The 22,350-nt window shown below is 27.3% G+C and overlaps 2 protein-coding genes across 13 annotated transcripts in view; one reads left to right on the forward strand and one right to left on the reverse strand.

Moving 5' to 3' along the window:
* Positions 1 to 22,350, reverse strand: part of LOC111675850 (supervillin) — a 330,599-nt gene that overhangs the window by 48,970 nt on the left and 259,279 nt on the right. The window lies entirely within an intron of this gene.
* Positions 19,563 to 20,876, forward strand: LOC111675852. Its single transcript, XM_023436703.2, has 2 exons — positions 19,563 to 20,215; positions 20,318 to 20,876. The coding sequence occupies exons 1-2, from the start codon at positions 19,838 to 19,840 to the stop codon at positions 20,720 to 20,722; spliced, it is 783 nt and encodes a 260-aa protein (XP_023292471.2). The 5' UTR covers positions 19,563 to 19,837; the 3' UTR covers positions 20,723 to 20,876.

The raw sequence follows: 22,350 nt of genomic DNA on the forward strand, positions 1-22,350 counted from the left end.
GACTGCGTGACACGGTTACACAAAATGCAATATTTACAGTACAAACAACAATAACAACAACAACAACAAAAACTAATACCTAATAGACAGCAATGACTATCAGTAGCAACAGCAACTACAAACTGAACCAACAACTTTATGTTGTAGTTAATGTCATTGTTTTTGCTGTATGTTTTTCTCCTTTTTATGTTGTTGGTGTAATTCAGAGTCAATTGTATGTGTACGAATGTGTGGATGGACGGACGTACGCGTTTCTATAAAATATTGCTGACTGTCTGACTATTTTTGTATTAGAATATAGAAATTGAAAATTTAGGTCAAATTTGTTTTAAAATATGTAAAAATATTATTTATTTTATTTTTTATTATTTTTTATATTTTCACAAGTGTTAAGAATTAATTATGAACGATTAATATGTTAGTATTTACATATGTATGCATTTACATACATATGTATGTGTTTAGTTGGCCAGCTGACAACATTTTCATTTTAGTCGTTATTAAATGCATTTTTTTAAATAAGAATTTATTAAATAATTTTTTAGAAAACTACAAATATTTAACATTCTTTTCGCTTTTTCTTTGGTTTCAAGTAAAGTAATTAAGTAATTATTATTTTATACCCCACCCTACTATAGTAGGGAGTGTATTATGCGTATATATGATGTTTGTAATACATAAAATATTGGTACTAAACCAAACTTAAAGTTTGGTATAAGTCTTAATGATACTGCTGATTTTAGTTATCGGCCCACATATGACCATATTCCGCTTCAAATTATTACAAAAATAAACATTCTTTACATAATCACTTGTGTAGTGTGATTTATAGTCGGCCATGCGCGACTATAAATTCATACTTGCTTTTTATTTGCTTTCGTTTTTTTTTAATTCTTCATTGCCATAATGATGAGTTGTAATGAAATGAATTAATGCTTGGCTGATGCCATGTTGTAATAGATGAAATGTGTTCACACTAACTATGTTAAAAATTTCGTAATGAAATTGCAATAAATTATTGTTAATACAAGTTTATATAGTTTAATCCAGCATATTTTGAGGGAATATAGGATTATTTTTAAAAAATTTTGATGTTATAGTTCTGATCCTAAAACTGGTTCTTTGTAGATAGAAATCAGTTCAAATTCTCTCAACATATGTGAAGGAATGTTAGCGCTTTGGTTTTGTGAATTGAATTGAACTAAAAAAGAACTAGTTCTATAACTAGTTCTTTGGGGACATCAAATTAATTTCTTTCGATCATTTTGCAACACACAAATTTTATCTAAAGTAACGTTTAACTACGATCTAATTTAGATTTTCTAAACATCATTGCAAATAGAGTTTGCATAAAAAGCTTACGATCCTTTTTATGAAATGTTAACATTTATAACGCCTTCCGAAAATCTCATTTTTCGACAGTCTAATGGGAGCCGCGTACAGACGAAAACGCTCTAGGTTTCATGCAGCAATTCACAACAGTTTTGTTGTAGCATTATCCTGAAATAATATATTTTTTGCAAAAACCTTGGCATGAATCCTCAGTTACATTCTCCATTCACTTTCCGGTAATTGCTCAGGTACGATAAAAAGTGTCGAGTAAACTTATTGGACAACAAACTGAGAAAAAAAGGTTCTACAAATATCTGTAGTCTAATGATGGTGATGTAAGATTATTTGTCATAGAACCATCGATTCCGGTGGTTTTGGGAGAAGTTTCTGCGTGGAAAAGAAGGAGAATAAGCCGACAGAATGCCTAACCTTTTATACCCACTGACTTTGGTGGTATCAGATTATGTGGTATCACCGGAATCGGTAGGTGGCCACGTGGTCATTTTGTAGAGATTTTAGTTAAGATACAACCTTCTTAAGCCGAATTTCGTCGTTATATTTAAACTTTTAAAACAGTTAGTCAAAATTGTTTTCCAAGGAGCAACTATATGGCTATATGAACACGTGGACCGATATTGTCCATTCTCAATACTAAACAAACCATTCCTATACAGAATATTTTTCAACTCTCTACCTCTTTCTGTTCGGACCCTATCGTTTTTTCAACAGATCGTCTTAGAATTTACTTATGACACCAAACATAAAGGAGAGGTGGTGAGTCATCTAATAAGATGACTGTGAAATAAAGTCAACACGGTGGGTATTCACGTAAAGCACTTCGTCTTCTATACATCACACATAAATTCTCAAAACCTCTTAGCGATCGGAATATATCTTGAAATGTATTGGTCAATAGAACCCATCATATACACTCTATAAAGTTAGCTAACTAACAAAACTGTTCTATTGTGAACTATTACGTAGTGTAGGGTATTCTTTTAAATATAAAGAAAAATTACATTGTAATATTTACAACATGACCATGATTATCAATGAATTAAGGAAAAAAAGTAAGAATATGTTCTTTCACATATGAAGACAATGAATTCATTCTCGTGTCATGAAAATGCCGCCCCTTTTCATTAGCACGATTCGACGATAGACACACTACTATGAGGCATACAATAGAATAGAGTAGCCACTGAAAAACTGATGAAATGTCGATAATTTTCACAAATTAAATAGAATTTTGTTTTTTTCTCTTATTTTTTCGATTATTTTGCCACAACAAAAAACTTGTACTCGAAGTCATAGAGCATGGAATTTGCAATTAAGTTTTGGTTTTGGTTCAATCATACTGGTTGCTTAGTTGGTAGTTGAAATGATTGTCGTGGTTATTAGGTCAAAGTTTATTTGGCGTACCATGGATGTTTGTGTGCTAAGAGATGGCACTCCCTTTATTTGCCCAAAAAAAGAAACAAAACAGCAAAACTGACATTTATTTAATAGAAAGATTTGAAAATAACGTGATTTTTTGCTGCTATAATATTTTTCTTCGAATTTTTTTGTCTTAAATAAATGTTGATTTTTGATTAAAAGCCAACAATATAAATGTTTGGGGGGAGGGAATGTTGGTAAATTTTGTTTGTTTTTTGCTCAATATATAATTATTATTATCTTTTTTCATTAAACATTGTTTACTATAGTATTTTGAAATAATTGTAGGAAAGAACATTTTTAAGGATTTTTACTATAATGACCTCAAAGTGTTAGTGGTTCCGTGGAGAAATTAAACTGTAAATTGTAATGAAAATGTATTAGAAGGTGTGGTTTTATAGGGGGTTTGAAATATAAATAGATTTCGATACCATGAGCGCAATTAATAAAATTAGTTTTCAACATGTACTTTTTCTGTATAACGTTGTTCAGTGAAGCAATTAGAAAATTGTATAATGTAGTACATACTATGCAATTGTTATTGCAATAAAATTGATAATAGAAAAATAAGTGGGAATAATGTTAGTTATTAACGGTAAATGGAGCTATGAATCTAGATAGTATTTTCAACATCTTATGCTCATATCCATCAAATTATTTTGGGTAGAAATTTCCGAATGGTGATAGAAATTAGACGAATGGTGAAAACTTTCTTCTAAATATGAGATAAATATCAAGCAAATATTTTACAGAATTTTTATTTTCTTAATTCAATAGAACACTTTTACCAACTTTTAAAAAAGATCAAGGAAATATTACCTGAAAACTTTGGAAAAGTTCCAAAATATGTATAATTTGAACTATTGGCTTATAACTAAGAATTTTATTTTGTTTTTGATCGCATAAAGGTCAGGTATAGTCCTAGATCGTTTTCAAAATCTTAAAACACTTAAATATATATATTGTTATTTGAGTTCAAGAGTTTCTGATTTCTTTATATTTGTTCATTTGAGCTCTTATTATAATAGATGAATGAAATCATGCACAGATCAAATATCTTTTTCAGATCTGTAATATCACAAAGCATGAAGCTACACAACATTCTGAATGCTGGAGGGTTCATCAAAATCGCATTTTCCCCCAATAACGGATGTGCGAAGAACTGGTTTGAGATTTGTGGTACTCGAAAGTGTATCAAGCCAAGACGTACTCGTATGGTATTAAATTTCCATATCTATTTATCTATCTATCTATCTATCTATCTATCTATCTATCTATCTATCTATCTATCTATCTATCTATCTATCTATCTATCTATCTATCTTTCTATCTATCTATCTATCTTTCTATCTATCTATCTATCTATCTATCTATCTATCTATCTATCTATCTATCTATCTATCTATCTATCTATCTATCTATCTATCTATCTATCTATCTATCTATCTATCTATCTATCTATCTATCTATCTATCTTTCTATCTATCTATCTATCTATCTATCTATCTATCTATCTATCTATCTATCTATCTATCTATCTATCTATCTATCTATCGATTTACTGGGCCCCAGTAAATCAATCTTGATGTCGAGCAAGTGGTCAGGGACGAATATCCGTAGGCAGGAATTGATTTCAATCCGCTTGTTTGAGTTAATCTTGATGTCGAGCAAGTGTCATTGCGAAGAAAATTTGTATTTTCCTGAAAATATTTATTTGAATACAGAGCTGTTCAAAGTTCGAATTGTTAGCCATTTAGTTAATTTCAGAACTGTCTTATTAAAACTGAAATGTCATTGAAACTGAAATATTTTGAGCGATAGACAGTTGAAAGAATTAGAATTTTCTTCAAACTTAAAATCAAACTTGTTTAAAGAAATGTTATTAAAATTCCCAGCAGTTCGACGGGACAGTCCCGAACTGACTATTTAACCTACCACTTGTGGTGGGCCCTAGCCACCTGACTACCCAGTTGACCAACCATTTTAACATGGGCTTATCCTACGAGGAAGTCAATCGTCACTCACCACCTTACAAAGAGACAATAAAGAGACGATTGCCTCCGCTCTCGCTTGCAAAGGGGACACTAAAGTGACGACTGTCTTCATTCTCGTTTACAAAGAGTTTATTTGTGACGAAAGACCAAAAACATACGAATTGGAGTCAGCCAGGTGGTAAAATATTAATGGAAATAAAATTTAAAAATTTCAAGTGTATACTCTCTAGAATACTATGGGGCAATAATGTGACGATTGACCCGAAAGATATAAATTTAAGTCAACCAGATAGTGGGATATTAGTAGAAAGTAATAATTATTTCTCCAAAAGATGGTTAAAATAACTACTTTCGGAAATACAACAAAAAAAAAATACTTTTAAGAGTATAATCTCTATGTTACTTGAAGACAGTAAAGAGACGACTGCCTCCGCTCCCGCTTACAAAGAGGACACTAAAGTGACGACTGTCTTCATTCTCGATTACAAAGGGTACATTCGTGACGAATGACCCAAAACATACGAATTACGATCATCCAGGTGGCTAACTATTAGTGGAAATTACTGTCATTTTCCTATGCATTGACTCTTTGTCGAACTGCTGGGTTACACATAAAATAACAAGTCTTATCTACCGACTACTTCTGATAAAGGGCTCATAATAAAACATCTCTTAAATGCATAAACCACTGACTCACTAACTAAATATTTATATAAAAACATTAAGAAAAAAATAACATTTGTTTGCTAAATTTAATTCGTAATTGCAGTGTGTTATTGAAAGTTAAAATTAATGTAAATAAATACCTTTAGTGGCAGCAGAGATGGCAAAGTGATTAACACTATAAAAGTGAGTCACTTAAATAAAAAAAAACTATAAAATTCTTGAACATTAAACACAATTTACAACTTTAGTAATTCTTATGCATTAAAGATCTATAAAAAACTGCTTTTATGAACACTTAACCAACTACAGATAGATCTTAACAAACCTCTAAGTAGAAGTACTTTTAGTTTTCAATTTCATAACATTAATAATAGAAAAAAACCCTTAAGGTTATTTGAAAAAGAAGCTAAATAGTGGAAACATTAGATACTTGTATCTACAATCAAAGCAGTCATATCGATCACAATTGCTGTCAATTTCTTGTCAAATTGTGGTCGTTGGTATTAAATTGTATTTGCAAAAAGATACTTGGATTTATGAAGGTACTTTCAAACCTATAGCTACATACATATGTACATGCATATGTACACATAACTACGTACTAACTAATTTATTTCAATCCACTATAGAAATGTGGTTTTTAACAAGTTTATGCTGTTCAATAATAAATGTCATGTCAAATTAATATTAAAAAAAAAACAATGATCATGCTTGTTTGTAAAAATTTCATTTGTTGTTGATTAATATTTGCTACTGTTTGGCAAAGTGCACACGAATATAAAAATATATATATTGTTTGGATTACATGATAATTGCATAGAATATCACCACCAGTAAATAAAATAATTCAACAAGTATATTGTGTATTCGATTCAATTCAAATCTATGTGTGTGGATGTGATCATGATAATGATGATCAATTATTCTAAAATTGAAAAGAAATACATACTAGTTGTAGTTGAATTGGCTACATGTGTGTTGTTTTTATTATTATTCAAAAATTTGCCATGACCTAAACCTGGTATCTATTGCCTGCATTACCTTGATCATGATGATGATGGTGGTTGAAAGCTGTATTGAAACTTAAACAATTTCAATTTAGTGTTAATCGTATCATACACTGCGGTACAGTTTGACAATTTGTTAAATTGTTTATAATTATTGTTTAACTTAAGCCATTTTATTGCCATCGATATCCGCATTCAACAATACGAAACTACTTTTTCCCCTAGATAATTTTTGTACAACTACACCATCTTATTTTTGTTTTGCACTTAAAAATACCTCTCACTTGAAATGACAATATTAAGGAGAACTAAAGAGTGAAAAATAAAATAAACAAAAAAGTAAATTTATAAAATATACTTGTCCAAAATGTCAGTGTCAAATTGTATATTAATGTTTTTTATAGCCGATTTTGTTACTTAAACTTCAAATACATAAAATTACTTATTGTAAGGTGTGATAATGATTGTTGAAATGTTTGAGTTATTACAGAGGAATAGGTGTAGATTTACTTTAAATTTTTAAACAATTACTTAATTTGTCTGGATGTTTAAAATGAGCGAACTGAACTAGAGCTGAAATAGAACTGAACTTGAACTGAATAAAAACTGACCTAGAACTGAACAAGAACTGACCTACAACTGAACTAGAACTGAACTAGAAATAGAACTAGAACTGAACTAGAACTGAACTAGAACTAGAACTAGAACTGAACTAGAACTGAACTAGAACTGAACTAGAACTGAACTAGAACTGAACTAGAACTGAACTAGAACTGAACTAGAACTGAACTAGAACTGAACTAGAACTGAACTAGAACTGAACTAGAACTGAACTAGAACTGAACTAGAACTGAACTAGAACTGAAATAGAACTGAACTAGAACTGAACTAGAACTGAACTAGAACTGAACTAGTATTAAAACTGAAATAATGAAGACTTTTGGAAATTTTCGAGCTCGTAACCACTGGAATCGATATTAAAAGTTCAAAATTTTAAGGGATTGAATAGAAGGGCTTAGCAGTTACGAAAACGAAGGTTCCGAAGTCGACTGAATGGTTCGGCTTCCAACTATTAAATTGAAACTTTATGCATTAAAGATTTCATTTCCAAAATGCAAAACTCGAAAGCTATTGAAATAATACAATAAATTGAATCTTCAGATTCACAACTTTTAAAACTTAAGAAACAATGTGTTCTGGAAACAATGTGGGTCTGGTAATGCCCGAGCTATTATCTGCGAAAAAATATTCGATACCGGGTAGACAGATCGGAAGATTTCTTCAAAAATACCCTCAGTACGAGTCCGAAAAAGTGAACTATTCAATCTCAATAATTCTCAATTAAGATCTAATCTAAGGTAAGGTTGGAGCCAACAAAGTGGACTATACTTTCAACTAAATCTAGCATTTTAGTAATTATTTTGTACCAACAGTATTTCCGTATTTAACGCTTTAATATCCGACAAGTACTAATTTTATATCTAAAGGAGGTAATTGCATCATCTACCAACTTAAAGCAATTTTATGTGCATATTATTACTAAACAATTGGTCATAGAAAGTCAATTGTTTTCATTTTTTAAGTTTCTTCTTTTTTTTACATATAAAACGAACGATGATGCAGTTTTTGTCTTTAAAACAAAGAAAAGTCAGTCTTCATGCCGGCATAAAAGATTGACCAAAAGACGTACATACATATTTATATCCTAAGGGAATTAAGATGAAACATTACTGGTTTAGGAATGGAAAAACAAGAAGATAAAACAAACAATGAGAACAAAGAAACAAACTGAACATTTACAACTTTTTCCTTGTTGGCAACATAAAGAAAAAAAGTTTAATAAACTTTTCTTTACAAAACTTATGGTAATTGACAACAAAAGCAAGAAGAGATCGACAACATGAAACAATATTCACATTTTAATATTTTAAAACTTCATGTTAGTAAGTTGTTTTTGGACAGCGAAAAAAAAATCTTTAAAATTCAATTGTTAGTTTTTTTTTTTCATTTACATTTAGAAGTAAAAGTGTTTCCTACTGTAATGATCACCACTTGACTGATAAAATACAATTGTTGTAAAAATAAAATGTACATTTTAGCGATAAATTATTGTGTAGTTAGGTTTTTTTTCTGTCTTTCATATTTAACAATAGTTGCATAATAAACATTTTGTGGCAAGTGAGTGTTGAAAATATATATGAAAAAAGTTAACAATTTTTTTTGTTGTGTCAAGCTTCAACGATTTTACACTACGAGTATAGAGACTAAACAAAAAGTGTTGCTTTTCACAAGTTGTAGGTTTTTTTGTTTGTTTAAAATTAATGGCCTAAATTTGGATAAAACAAAAAAAAAAAATAAATAATTAAATAAATATGTAATATTTATAATAAGTTACCTTTATAGAAAATGTGTTTTATATTTACTTTTACTGAGATGGCTCTGAATACAGTCTTGAGCTAGGCTCAACCCGGCAAAAACGAAATTTTGTATTTTTCCAAGAATGACAAGTATTTGTACGTATACTGAATCATGCTTCCTGGGCATGAAGATACCAGTGACAGACAAAATTAAGTATTTACGCCGACTGTAAAAGTACCGAAATTGATACAATCCGTTGTTAATAGTGAGCCTACCGCTTTTGTTAACATTTAGATAACGAAATTTTACTAAAATTTAGATTTCGACAACGAATTGTTGCAATTTTGACAACGTTGTGTTGTATGACAACATGTTGTTGTTTTACGTATGTATACACTTTAACAACGGATGTTATTGACAAACTTATAAACTCTGTGTGTCAAATCAGTACTATGCGTGTACAATTTGTTTTCCTCTGTCTAGATGTAATCATTGACCCGAATTTAAAATAGAGGTACAACGGTGATGGACGATATGCAGAATGACTATAGACATAACAAGTCTTAACTTCACCTTACATCAATCCTTTAACAGCCACTTACTCTTCCTGTGAATTTGGCTTTAAACCAAAGCCACTACGTGGATCCCGCAGGAACCTAAACTAACTGACAGCTAGGAAATAGTCCTGCAGGCTACTGGGCACCCGTAGTACCAGATTATATGCTTTTCTGGTTAGACCCCATGTCAAATCATACTAAGGACAAGCCGAGGAGTGAAGTCCCGGCAGACTAGAGATATAGGTATCATCTCTATACCCCCGGATTGCAATACACCAATATGGGATCTATCATCAAGGAAACATGCCCGAGGGGAGTATTCAGGCGAACGGGCCAAAAGGTTATAGGACACGTCATCGATGTATATAAACAAGTCTTAATATATTTACCGACAGCCAGAAGAATGATATCAGCAAAAAAGCTTAAACCGGATATTCTCCCAGAGGTACATCATATGGGTACCAGGCCACTGGAGATATTCTCCCAGAGGTACATCATATGGGTACCAGGCCACTGGAGAGTAGACGAATGTAATGAAATAGCATTAAAGGGAAGAGAGATTGAGATAATTAACCATTCGACGCAAATTACAAATATGGATGAGAAAATCCTATAAGACATCTTACAATAATGAAACGGTCCTATGGGTTGACCCTGATGAGAGCAAGAATGGACACACAGGACTTCGAGCACATCTATACAAAATTGGACTGCGGATTCAGACGCATTTGGAAAGGACAGTGACTCTGTACTCTAAAGCACTTTTTTGCCAATATCAGGCATTCTTTGAAGTACCTTGGAAGTGATGGTATTCCGGAAATACCATTCCTTACTAACACTGATTAAAAAATTCTTAGAAATTCTATTCAGGATTTTTTAATAAAGTAACTTTTTAAATACATCTTTTACTTTATAGAAAATATCCAAAAATGTTTCTACTTTCTACAACACTTTCAAAAATATTGTTTCATCATAGAACAGTTTCGAAAATGTATCTTCCTTGTAGAGAATTTTAAAAATTTTCTTTTTTGTTATAGGAAATATTTTCTTTAAACTAAATTTTTTAACATCTATCGTAATTTAAAAAAAAAAAAAACTTATTATAGAAAATTTTATTTTTATTATAAAAAATATTTGATATTTTATCACAGTAAATGTTCACTATTCAATTGCTAAAATAGTACAATTCTACATAACACCCTGTGTCCTTCCAGTTAAATTTTTCCTGCACTCTCAATCCAAAACATGTTCCACATAACAAATGTGTATTAAGCTCTTTAAACTGCTTTCGCTCTCTTACGAAAACCGGTAAAAATAAATAAAATTAGGAAAAAAACAAAACAACCCCTAAAAAGTTTTGCAATGACCCCAAACCATATGATTCGATAAACGTCTACCACCGGTCTATATGGTATTTAGATAAGTGTGCAAAATAATAAGCCGGTTACCGGCTACAAACAAGAAAAAAACAAGGAAACATGTGTTACCTCGTACTTATAATAAAACAAAGAATTTCAAATGCAAACTTTTGCACCACCAAGTAAACATGTGTTTTGGGGATCCACACCCACTTTCTTTGAAAAAACAAAATAAAAGCATAAAGGATAACAAATAAGGAAAATAAAATAATCGATGCATTTATAAACAAAAAATAAAAAGCTTAATAAAAACAAAACAAATACATCAGAAGAGTTGTATAGGGATAGAAATTTTTACAAAACAACATTGATTGTATTTACCTCAAACACCCTTTTAAGGGTAGATTTCCTTTTTGTTTATATCCTTTGGTTTTTGTCAGCTAAATGCAGTTTAATGTGAAGTGGTCTGTCTGTTTTTGGGAAATAAAGACTACATTTTTAGGGTGGAGTAGGGGTAGTTAGGTGATGACATGTTTGTGCCATTGTCCGCTATTTTGCTGTCATGTCTTTGACTTTAAATTCACGGTTAAAGAACTTGAAATGCTATTATTATTTATTTATGTCTTTAAATCTTCGTTGATTTTTATACCCTACATCACTTTAGTGGGTAGAATATATTAGGTTTGTACTGATGTTTGTAACATACAAAAATATTCGTCATATACCATCCTTAAATTATACCAATTGGCTAAGAATCGTTTTTTTGAGTCGTTTGGACCAAGGACGACGAATATTGAAAATGGATAAAATCGATCTATTATTTCGACTAGCCCACATACAACCGTACCGGCCCGAATAGGGCCTTTGGGATTATAATTAAGTTAAATATTCTATTATGTCAACAAAAGTCGGTAAAACGTAATTTTATAGAAATTTTAATGACACTACCGATTTTTGTAATGATCGGGCCTCATTTGACCACAGAGCCCATACAAATTTTCCTTCAGACAATGACTTGAGGTCAAAATTCACTTATAAACACTAATAACTCTTTTAAATTCTACATAAACAACTTTGAAGTAGACATAAATTCCTATACCAACATTTATAAGGATAGGGCCATATTTTCCCCCACTCCCCTATGACCCTTCTTGTAAAAAATCTCTTTTTTTGTCAAAATAAGTAAAAATATTCCAGAATAAAGTTAAAACACAAAACAAATGCCTAATTTTTTTAACATACTGACTAGTGTAAGGTATCATATGGTCGGCTATGCCCGAATATATATTCAGACTTGTTTTAACTAGAAAAATTAATTTTTTTTTATAAAATATTAAAATTTTTTTCAAATTTTTTTTTTTAATTTTTTCTTTTTATAGAAATTGTTTAAAAACTTATATTTTTATAGATATTTTTCTTAATTTTATTTTTACTAGAATATTTTTAAAATATTTTCTTTTTTTATAAAAATTTTCCAAAAATTTCTCTTTAAAGAAAAATTTTGACAATATAGAAAATTTTATAACAATTCTTATTTATAATAGAAAATGCTTAAAAATGTTTCTTAAAAAAAAATTTTAAAAACAAGAGAATTGTGCGAAAACTTTCTATAAAGATGAGAAAAAATGGAAAATTTTCGATATAAAGCAAAGATATGTTCTATAATTTTCTAAAGAGGAGAGACATTTTCGAACATAATCTAGCATTTTCTTAAACATAAAATGAGTTTCTTTTTAAATGTATGAAAATTTTCTATAAAAAATAAACATGTTTAAAAATGAAATTATTGCAAAATTTTTGATAAAAATAAAAAGTTTTCGCACATTTTTGCTATTTTATAAAAAAGTTTAAAAAACTTCTCTTTTTACATATGTTCATAAATTTTCCACTTTTTTACAAAATTTTTCTAAATTGTTTTTTTTCATAGAAAATTTTTTAGCATTTCCACAATTTTTTCTTTTTTATAGCAAAATTCTTCATTGTAGAAAATTATATATTTACTTTCTATATAGAACATTTTCAAAAACTTTTTTGAACAATTTTTTTCTTAAAAAATTTTCTCTTTTTTTAAAAAATGTATATTATTTATTGAAAATTTTTGTACAATTTCTTTTCTCATCTAAATGTTTCGAACATGTAAAAAAAAATTCTTCATAGTAGAAAATTTCTTTTTCTTTATAGAACATTGTCAAAATGTATTTTAAAAATTGGTCTTTTTATAAAAAATATCTCTTTTTTATAGAAATTTACCTTTTTTATTTAAAAATTTAAATCATTTCTTTACTTTATATAAAATTTTCGAAAATTGTATCTTTTTTATTTAAAAATTTACAATTTAAGAACATTTCTCTTCTTTATAGAGAATTTTTAAACATTTCTCTTCTTTATAAAGAATTTTCAAACATTTCTCTTTTTTAATTTTCAAAAACTTTTCTTCTTTAAAGTAAATGTTCGAAAATTTTCCATTTTCATAGAATAATTTCCCACGTATTGCTTTTCTTTATAGAAAATGTCTCTTTATTGTAGAAAATTTTCTTTGAAAATGTTTTTCGAAAATTTGTCCTTTTTATAAAAAAAAATCTTTTTTTATATAGTAATTTATCCCCTTTATTAAAAATGATTTATATTTTCTACTTTAAAGAAAATTTTCGAAAAGTTGATCTTTATTGAAAATTTATATTTTTTTACTTTTTCATAGGGAATTTTAAAATATTTCGCTTATTTTTAGAACATTTTCAAAAATATTTTTTCTTTAAAATTCATAAATTTTTTATTTTCATAGAATATTTTGCCTTTTTCAAAAGTTTTCTAAAAATTACTATCTTCGAAATTCTTTCAAAACTTTCTGTTTTTTTGAAAATTTCTCCACTTTTTTCTTAGTAAATTATTAAAGAAGCGAAACTTTCATTACCAGGTAAGGGGTTAAAATGATAAAATTTACTTAAACTGTAGCATTGGTGATGTCATTGAAGGCAAGCACTTACCACAGTCGCTTACAAATAATTAGAAATTTGTGTAAATAAAGAAGTTGACTAATGCATAAGAAAGTAATTATATAACACATTATTAATAAGACGTTATTAAAGTACTTTTATTTAATCAGAACGATATGTAGTAATTATTGAAGCGTTTATTAATAGTTAAGTGGGGTATAATTGTAAATAGTTTACGTAGTTTTTGCTGGGTTTATAGAAAAGAAAATAAAATTTTCAAAAATTGTATCAAAATTAAAGAAAACTGGAAAACCCCAATGAATACCCTTAATAAATACCTCTACTAAATATTATTCTTAAAATATAACTAAAATTAGAAATAAATTAAAAATACAATTTGTTTGTTACCAACACATCTGCTGTGTTAACCTTTAAATACAAAACAATTTTCAGATTGTGTTGTTTGTGGCTTATTAAACAAGAAAAAGTTATAAATAAATCAAAATAATTGTTTAAAACAATTTTGTTAAAAAAAAACAGATCAGCAAAAAAAACGTAAAACACGCCAACAACAATATTAAAACAAGTCAATGTTAAATAATTTCGTACCATTTAATTATGAGGGCTTTGTATTTCAGTTGGTTTTGCTGAAAAATTTATTATTAATTGTTGGTTTAAAACATGAAAATAATATAGATTTCAAGTTCAACTTGTAGTTGGCATTTTGTCTCGCTTGATTGTTGCTACAAACACGTCAAAATCTAAAAAAAAAAATCGTCTCAAATTCTAACTGTTTTAATAGTATATAAGGTACCGGTAAAATTGTTTTTAAATGTTGTTGATTGTAGTTTTTTTCTAAACATTTTAAATTGTTGTTTTACTAGTTGAATTGTATAATTAAAATGATTCATGTTGGTAACAAACAATATAAAAATAATAATTTCAGAATTCTGAAAAAAGCATAATACTTTAGAAATATTATGTAGAAAGAAGTAAAATGACAATTGTCAAACATGTTTGTAACATTTTCTTTGTTTAATTTTAGACAAACAAAATAAAAAATAAAAACGACATAATAATAATTTTTTTTCTCCGTTTATTCTTGTGGGGTAATTTTTAGGTTTCTTTGTAAAAACAAAACAAACTTAAAAATTGTCCCATCATAACATGATAATGACAATGGTAGTGAAAGAGTGTAATGGTGAGACAGTCCGTGAATTAGTCAGTTGTTAGTGGGGAATATGTAGTTGAATGTACTGTAATTACCAACTATTTTGCTTTGATTAAGTTGCCTGTTTTGTTGGGCTGGTTGGCTGTTGGGTTGAGTGGTTGGTTCATACGTTGTTTGGTTAATGTCAACGTACAACATGTTTCCCAAACAATAGAAAAATTCAGTGACTTTTTAAATTTTTTTGTTTTTGTTAAGCCCACCACCAATGAAATGAGTAGATATTAAATTTTTATTAAGAAGTTATTTATGAAAAATACACATTTTCATTACTATCACACAAAGGTTCTTGAGTTCCAGAGAACTTAAAGAGCAATGGACAAAATGAATCCGATTGTCTGCGAAATAAGATAAAATCTCAAGGAAAGTCGATAAATGAATAATCGAAAGTTGTCTATATTAAAATTGAAAAATTTCGAAAATTATCTAAAACAAAAGGAGATAAATAAAGAAAATATCCAAAGATTTTCTATAAGAAGATAAAACTAATCGGAAATTTGCTTAGAATTTAGAAAAATTTCTTAAGAAAAGAGAGACTGTTTTTATAAAAAAATAAAGTAAATTTCAAATATATTCAATAATAACTGAAATTTACGAAATTTTTTATAAAAATATATATTTTCAAAAGTTTTCTATATAAAATAAAGAGTTAAAAAATTTTCCATAAAAGAAAAGTTTATTTAGAAAATTCTCAATAAAAAGAGAAAATTTTTATGAAAAGAGATAAATTTTCTATAAAAAGGGAAAATTAAAAAAAAAAATGAAAAAGGTGAAAGGAGAAAAAATTTTTAAAATTTTCCAAAAATTAAAAATTTTGAATATTTTTTTATGAGAGAATATCAAAAATGTTCTATTAAAACAGATTATTTTATAAAAAATAAGAAAATTAAAAAATTTCTATAAAATTCAAAAATTTTCTATAAAATTCAAAAATTTTCTATAAAATTCAAAAAATATTCTATAGAATTAAAAAAATTTTTTATAAAACTAAGAAAATTTTCTATAAAATAAGAAAATTTTCTATAAAAATATGAAAATATAAAAAGGGAAAATTTCGACAATTTTGAAAATTTTATTTCAAAAGAGAAAATTTCATTTTTTAAAAAAGAACATTTCCAATATTTTCCATAAAAAGATAAAAACAAAAAAACATATTTTCAAAATTTTTCATAAAAATAAACTTTTTTTAAATTTCTATAAAAAGAAAATTTTAGAAAATTTTCTAAAAAAAAAAAAAGAAAAATTCACAAAAGTATTCTTTGAGAAGCGAAATTAAAAAAGAAAAATAATTTTCTATGAATATAAATTTGTGAAATTTTCCGATAAAAAAATAAATTTTTATAATTTTTTATGAAAAGAGAAATATTCAAAAATGTTCTATAAATTTTCTAGAAAGAAGATACATTTACAAAAATTCTTATAAAGACAAAATGTTCCAAAACTTTTATATAGAAGAGAAATGTTTGAAATTTTCTCTAAAGAATAGAACATTTTATAAATTTTCTTTAAAGAAAACATTTTAAAAATAAAGATAAATACTCAAAAATTTTCTATATGGAGGAGAAAATGTCCTATTAAAAGCTTCCTGAAATAAAAAATATTGTAAAATTTCTGATTTCTCAAAAGAGTAAAAATTTTCCAAATATGTTTTGTAAAGAAGAGACATTTTCGAAATGGTTTATAGAGGGAAGAGAAAGTTAGATTTTTTTAAAGAATAAAAATTTACATAAACATATTCTATAAAGACAAAATATCTAAAAATTTTATAAAAGGAGAAAAATATTCTAAAAATTTTTGAATAAGAGAAGAAATTAAAAAAAATTATTTTAAGAGAAATGTCTCAAAATGATCTAAAAGTAGTAAATATAAGAGAAATCAAATCTCCTCTCAGGATAAAAGATTTAAAAAATCCTTGTAGAAAGAGAAATTTCGAAATTTTTTATGAAGAAGAGGAATGTTTGCAAATTTTTAATAATAAAGTGTAATTTTTAAAAAATTTCTATAAAAAAGAAAACATTTTAAGAAGTGTTCTGTAAAGAAAAATTCTTAAAAATTTTGTAAAATAAAAGAGATTATATCACAAATTGTCCACATAAAAAAGAAATTTAAGAAAATGAAATAATCAAATAATTTAAAGAAAATGTAATTTTATAAGAAAAAAGAAGTTTTCTTTTAAAATAAAAGAAGTTTAAAAAATCACTTTAAAAAGATAAATTTTGAAAAATGCTTTCATATCGAACAGAAATTTTTTATTTGTTTCCCAAAATTCACAACGTTATCAAATAAATAATAAAGTGTTACTAAAGTGATAACGCAATGTTGTCAAAGAGAATTTTGCGTTGTTTAAATGTCAACGATACATTGCCGAAATGATATAAAGTATAATCGAAATGACAACAATGAACTGTTGCAATGACAACGATGCGTTATCATAATTACAACGTGTGTTATTTAAATTTTATATACAACCGTTGTTTAAATGGAAATAAACGTACTCTTCTACCAGTTTTCTAAAAAAGAACATTTAAATGGAAATAAACGTACCTTTCTACCAGATTTTTTTTGCTCTGTATAAAATATTTAAATTGTTGCATTTAGGATCCTTACATACTATATTATTTATACTTTGTAATTATCTTTCTTTGCTCTAAAGATTCCCCAGTTGTCAAAAAATATAACATGTTTTAGTTGGCAAATAATGTTTAACTATTAATCACGTGCAAATCAAAAATTGTTTAAACAAAATGCAAATTACGTGACTATTACCACTATTGTAACCATAAATCAAATATTTGCCATTAACCCTCCAAAGAGTTAAGGGCTATAAATTTGTTATTAAAAGTCTGCAATATTGTTCCATAGAAATATAGCGGTGAGTCATTTTGGCAATTAAAATTATCTTTAAGATATCTCTTTAATAAAAATCCCAACTTCTTAAAAAGTTGTATTTATTCATAACTATGGCATACATTTTTTTATGATTGCAAATATCGGATGTAAAGATACGATAAGAAATAATGTAAATTTTCACCAGAGTCCTATAAAAATAAAAGTAAAGTACACTACTTAGTGGTTGTCATCATTTATATATTTATTTTTATTAATAAACATTTGTCTTCTTTTATGGTTAATAAAAATAATTAAATAAATAATATAAAAAAGAATAATATTTACATTTCAAAAGTTTGCTATTTCCTTTCTAAAATAAGAATAAAAAAAGTGTGATTTAGAAAAAGAAAAATTTTTATCTGCATTAAATTCGTCACATCAAATAAATGTGTATGTGTGTTTTTAATTCGTGTATATAGTCAACGAACTAAAATTATACTTTGTAATTTATCTAAGCAATAGATGTCATAAATTCTAAGAATCAAAGATATTATTCGTCTGAGCATAAACATGTTTTTAGCATGAGAAATATTATGACTGAATTTATTTAAATACATACCCAGCAAAAACATAACTAATGACTGAACCACTTACTTTTCAATAACTACTATTCACCGTCTGCATTACTTTGAATGAGTTTTATAATAACTTACAACTAATATAATACTTTGCAGTCACAATGTTTTCGAACTTTTTTGTTAACACAAACAAAAAATGTGTTTTCAGAAAACTAATAATAGACTAAATTCACGATTTTCTGGCGATCGTAGTAATTACTTACTTAATTCCTTATTTGCAAGCGAGTGTTGTAAGTACTTGCCTCCAATGACATTTCTGTGTTAAAATAATGACTTAAATTGCTATTGTTTAGGTTAATTTCATAATTTTAAACCCTTACTTTTCAATGTTAGTTTTTGCTGGGTACGTATGTACATTGTTTCCAGAGAAAAGCAGACTTAAAAGTACCCACGTTTAAAAATTTTCAAATATTTTCTTTAATACTCCTGGAAATATTTTTCAAATATTTTCTTTAAAAAAAAGAAAATAATGAAAAGTTTCTTGAAAAATTAAATTTTGAAAATTTGTATATTTGTTGGAAGTCTATAGAAGCCGAAACCGATTTTCTTGAAATGTTCAAATGGCCTTCCTTTAAGAAGGGTAAGTTCCACGCCCACCTATAAAATAAGTCTTTAAAGTGGCATATCACAGAAACTTCCACAAAGTCCTCAAATTTGGTTTGGATAACTTTGACATCCATATGAATATATGAGAATGAAATAGGCAGCTCATCTATAATGGGCGTGGCACTCGTACATATGAAGAAAATGTTAACTTAGAAAATATAAGGACTTTCAATATGGGGCGTGGCACCTCTTATATATAATTTAAACACAAATATTCGTTTATCTTGAAAACTATTTTTGCTGGAATCATCAAATTAACACAAAGAACATTGGCATCAATTTGAAAATTTAAATAACAAATTGGCGGACTTGCAATGGAAAGTGTGGCACCAGGAGGCTTACAGACCCCAAATGTTCTAATGAATATAATTTAAAATTTTTTTCTAAAACAATAATTTTAAAAAAATTGTTTACATTTTCGAAAAATGTTCAATGAAAAGAGATAGTCCATATTACCTGCAAAAAATTGCATTTTTTAAGATAAAACTTTATGTTTTATCTTACGCATATTGATACTATATAGTATACTATATAACGCAGTCAAAATGTGAATAAGCAGCAGTAGCAGCACTAGTAACCTGGTAAATAAACTAATTATAAAGATGATTTTCAAACTGATAAGATGAATGAAATACCCAGCCCACCCATTACGATGATTGCTAAAAAATATTTGCTAATATTTTAATTAAAGATAAGAAACAATCAAATCAAAGATTAAATAATTCGTCCCTCAGCTGTCAGGAGAGCTGAGAAAAGTAGAGACTATAAGAATTATGATAATTTCACTAAAGTAGAACAGTCTTTAACGGTCTTTTCGAACGAAAGCAAATCGCTTGCAATACTAACGGTAAAATAAAGAATTTTTAAAATTTTTGTGTTAAAAACAAAAAAAAAATGAAAAGTTTTGTGTTTAATTGTATATGGACCTGTGCTTTAGTGCATTTGGCCTATGGGGTTTATCCCATGCCTGGACCAAATCCACAAAATTTGGCTAGTCTCTTCTTTAGATCCCGTTTGGCTTCGCAAGATCCTGCTGTTTCTATGGCCTGTTTTTCCGACTATATTGTCAAATCGAACACAGTGGGCGAAACCTATGGCAGGGATTATAATCAGTGTTTAATAAATGCTAGAGAGGGTCGTCAAAACATTGAAACTGAAATGATTGATAAACGTATTGCTATAGGTGAAAGCTCTCAAGGCATTTGCAAACGTTTATCCACTTGTGATGGTCTTAATTCTACTTTGGAAGTTTTTAATTGTCATGCAAGAATTGTAAGTAGTTTAATGAAAAGTTTCATCAAATTGATGAAATCAGAATAATTGTTACTTCGAAGAAAAGTTTAAGTGATGAACTGACACTATTATTAATTTTAGGGTGCCAACAATACTAAAGCCGTCTATAGCATTTCAGGCAATGCCTCCGAATATGCCAATATAATGCAAGAAAAGTATCGTCTTATAGATTTGCGTCATGAACAATGCTGTAAGACTGCCGAACGTAGTTATATCGAATCCACGGCTGTCAATTATCGCAACCTACAAGATTGTTTAGATGGTCGTGCAAAACCTAATCCACCAACTACCACTACGACTACTACACCTCAACCCACTACTACTACTACGACAACAACTACCTTAGCACCTGCAACAAGCACCACAGAAGTTGAACCTACTTCCGAAATACCAGATTTTATTACTTCAGAAGCTACTGATGTAGTAGATCCCACGTTACTACCAAGCCCCGAAGAGTTTGCCAAACTTTTGAAATTATTTAAATAAAATAAATAACATCAAGTATTTCTGAATCCAAACTTACCAAAAAATATCAATGTTTATTAAAACAAATTGGCAAAAGCTTACCTGAAATTAAAAGAAAATGTAATTGATTAATATATATTTTTTAAAATTAATTAAAATATTTATTTAAAAAGTACTTAGTTTTTATATTTCAAGTAGTTTTCTAAATATAAAATTGGCTAATAATTTTTATCGCTTAAATATTCTTTTTATAGAAAACATTTAGATAAATGTTTTTTTATCGGATAAATATTCTTATTTTTAAAAAGAATATTCGGATAAATTTTCTTCTAGAAAATGTTCTAATAAATTTTCTTTTTATAGGAAATTTTCGGATAAATTTTATTTTTTTTAGAACATTTTCGAATAAATTTTATTTTTATAGAAGTTTTTCGGATAAATTTTTTTATATAAAATTTTCGAATATTGTTTTCTATAAAATGTATAAATTTTCATTTAATAAAAAATGTTCGGATAAATTGTATTTTAATAAAATTTTTTCGGATAATTTTTTTATTTATATAAACTCTATGATAAATTTCCTTTTTATAGATATCTTTCGGATAAATTTTTAAATCATCTTTTATGTTTTGGACAAATTTTCTTTTTATAGAAAATTTTTCGATAAATCGTATAAATTTTTTTATAATAAAAAATTTCTGATAAATTTTCTTTCAATAAAAAAATTTCGGATAAATTTTCTTCTAATAAAAATTTTTCGGATAAATTGTCTATTTATAAAAACTTTTTGATAAATTTTCTTTTTATATATAACTTTGAAATAAAACATCTTTTAAGTTTCAAATAAATTTTCTTTTTATAGACAATTTTGGATAAAAAATTTTCATTTGAAAAAGATTTTCGGATAAATTTTTGATTTTCGAATAAATTTTTTTTTAATTTATTTCGGATAAATTTTCATTTTATAGAAAATTTTCGGATAAATTTTCGTTTATATGTTCATTATTAAAAAAGATTTTCAGATAAATTTTTGATTTTCGAACAAATTTTTTTAAATTGTTGCTTTGAGCGATGTCAGAATGAAAAAATTAAACGATATGTAGAACCATAAGGATCCCATGGACTAATCTTAACGAGAGAGATTTAAGAAGCATCCTGAGAAAAGTCCAATTTTAGTGTGATGTCCAGGCTTACGTCGCAATTGTTTCCAATTATCCTCTAATAGACGTTATTCCAAATACATATTGAATCTCTCAAGAACTGAACTTTAGTTAGGTTCCAGAAGTTTCTCTATAGTATTTGAAATGTGTTTATTTATTGTTTTTTAATTTTTTTAAAGACTCTCTTCAAGTTTTAAGGAAATTCTTGCTAAATAAGATAATTTTAATAAAGACTTTGATAAATAAACTTTATTAAAAAAAAAAACTGGTATCGTTAATGAATTTACAAAAATGTCTTAACAATTTCCCTAGAAATAAAGTGAAAATTACAAATATTTACATGATTTTCATTTTAAAAAGATTTTTACGATAAAATAAAAAAAATAATAATAGAAAAAGAAACAAAATTACTTATTTGGTAACTTTGTTATAATCTAAATTGCGTATAATAAATAATTTTATATTTAATTTCAAAACTATTATTACAAA

Source organism: Lucilia cuprina, chromosome 5, assembly GCF_022045245.1.
Source record: "Lucilia cuprina isolate Lc7/37 chromosome 5, ASM2204524v1, whole genome shotgun sequence".
Classification (NCBI taxonomy): domain Eukaryota; kingdom Metazoa; phylum Arthropoda; class Insecta; order Diptera; family Calliphoridae; genus Lucilia; species Lucilia cuprina.

Coding starts and splice junctions, on each gene's coding strand:
- LOC111675852 (XM_023436703.2), top strand. CDS start 19,838: ATGAAAAGTTTTGTGTTTAATTGTATATGGACCTGTGCTTTAGTGCAT. Junction 20,216..20,317: donor TTAATTGTCATGCAAGAATT/GTAAGTAGTTTA, acceptor TATTAATTTTAG/GGTGCCAACAATACTAAAGC.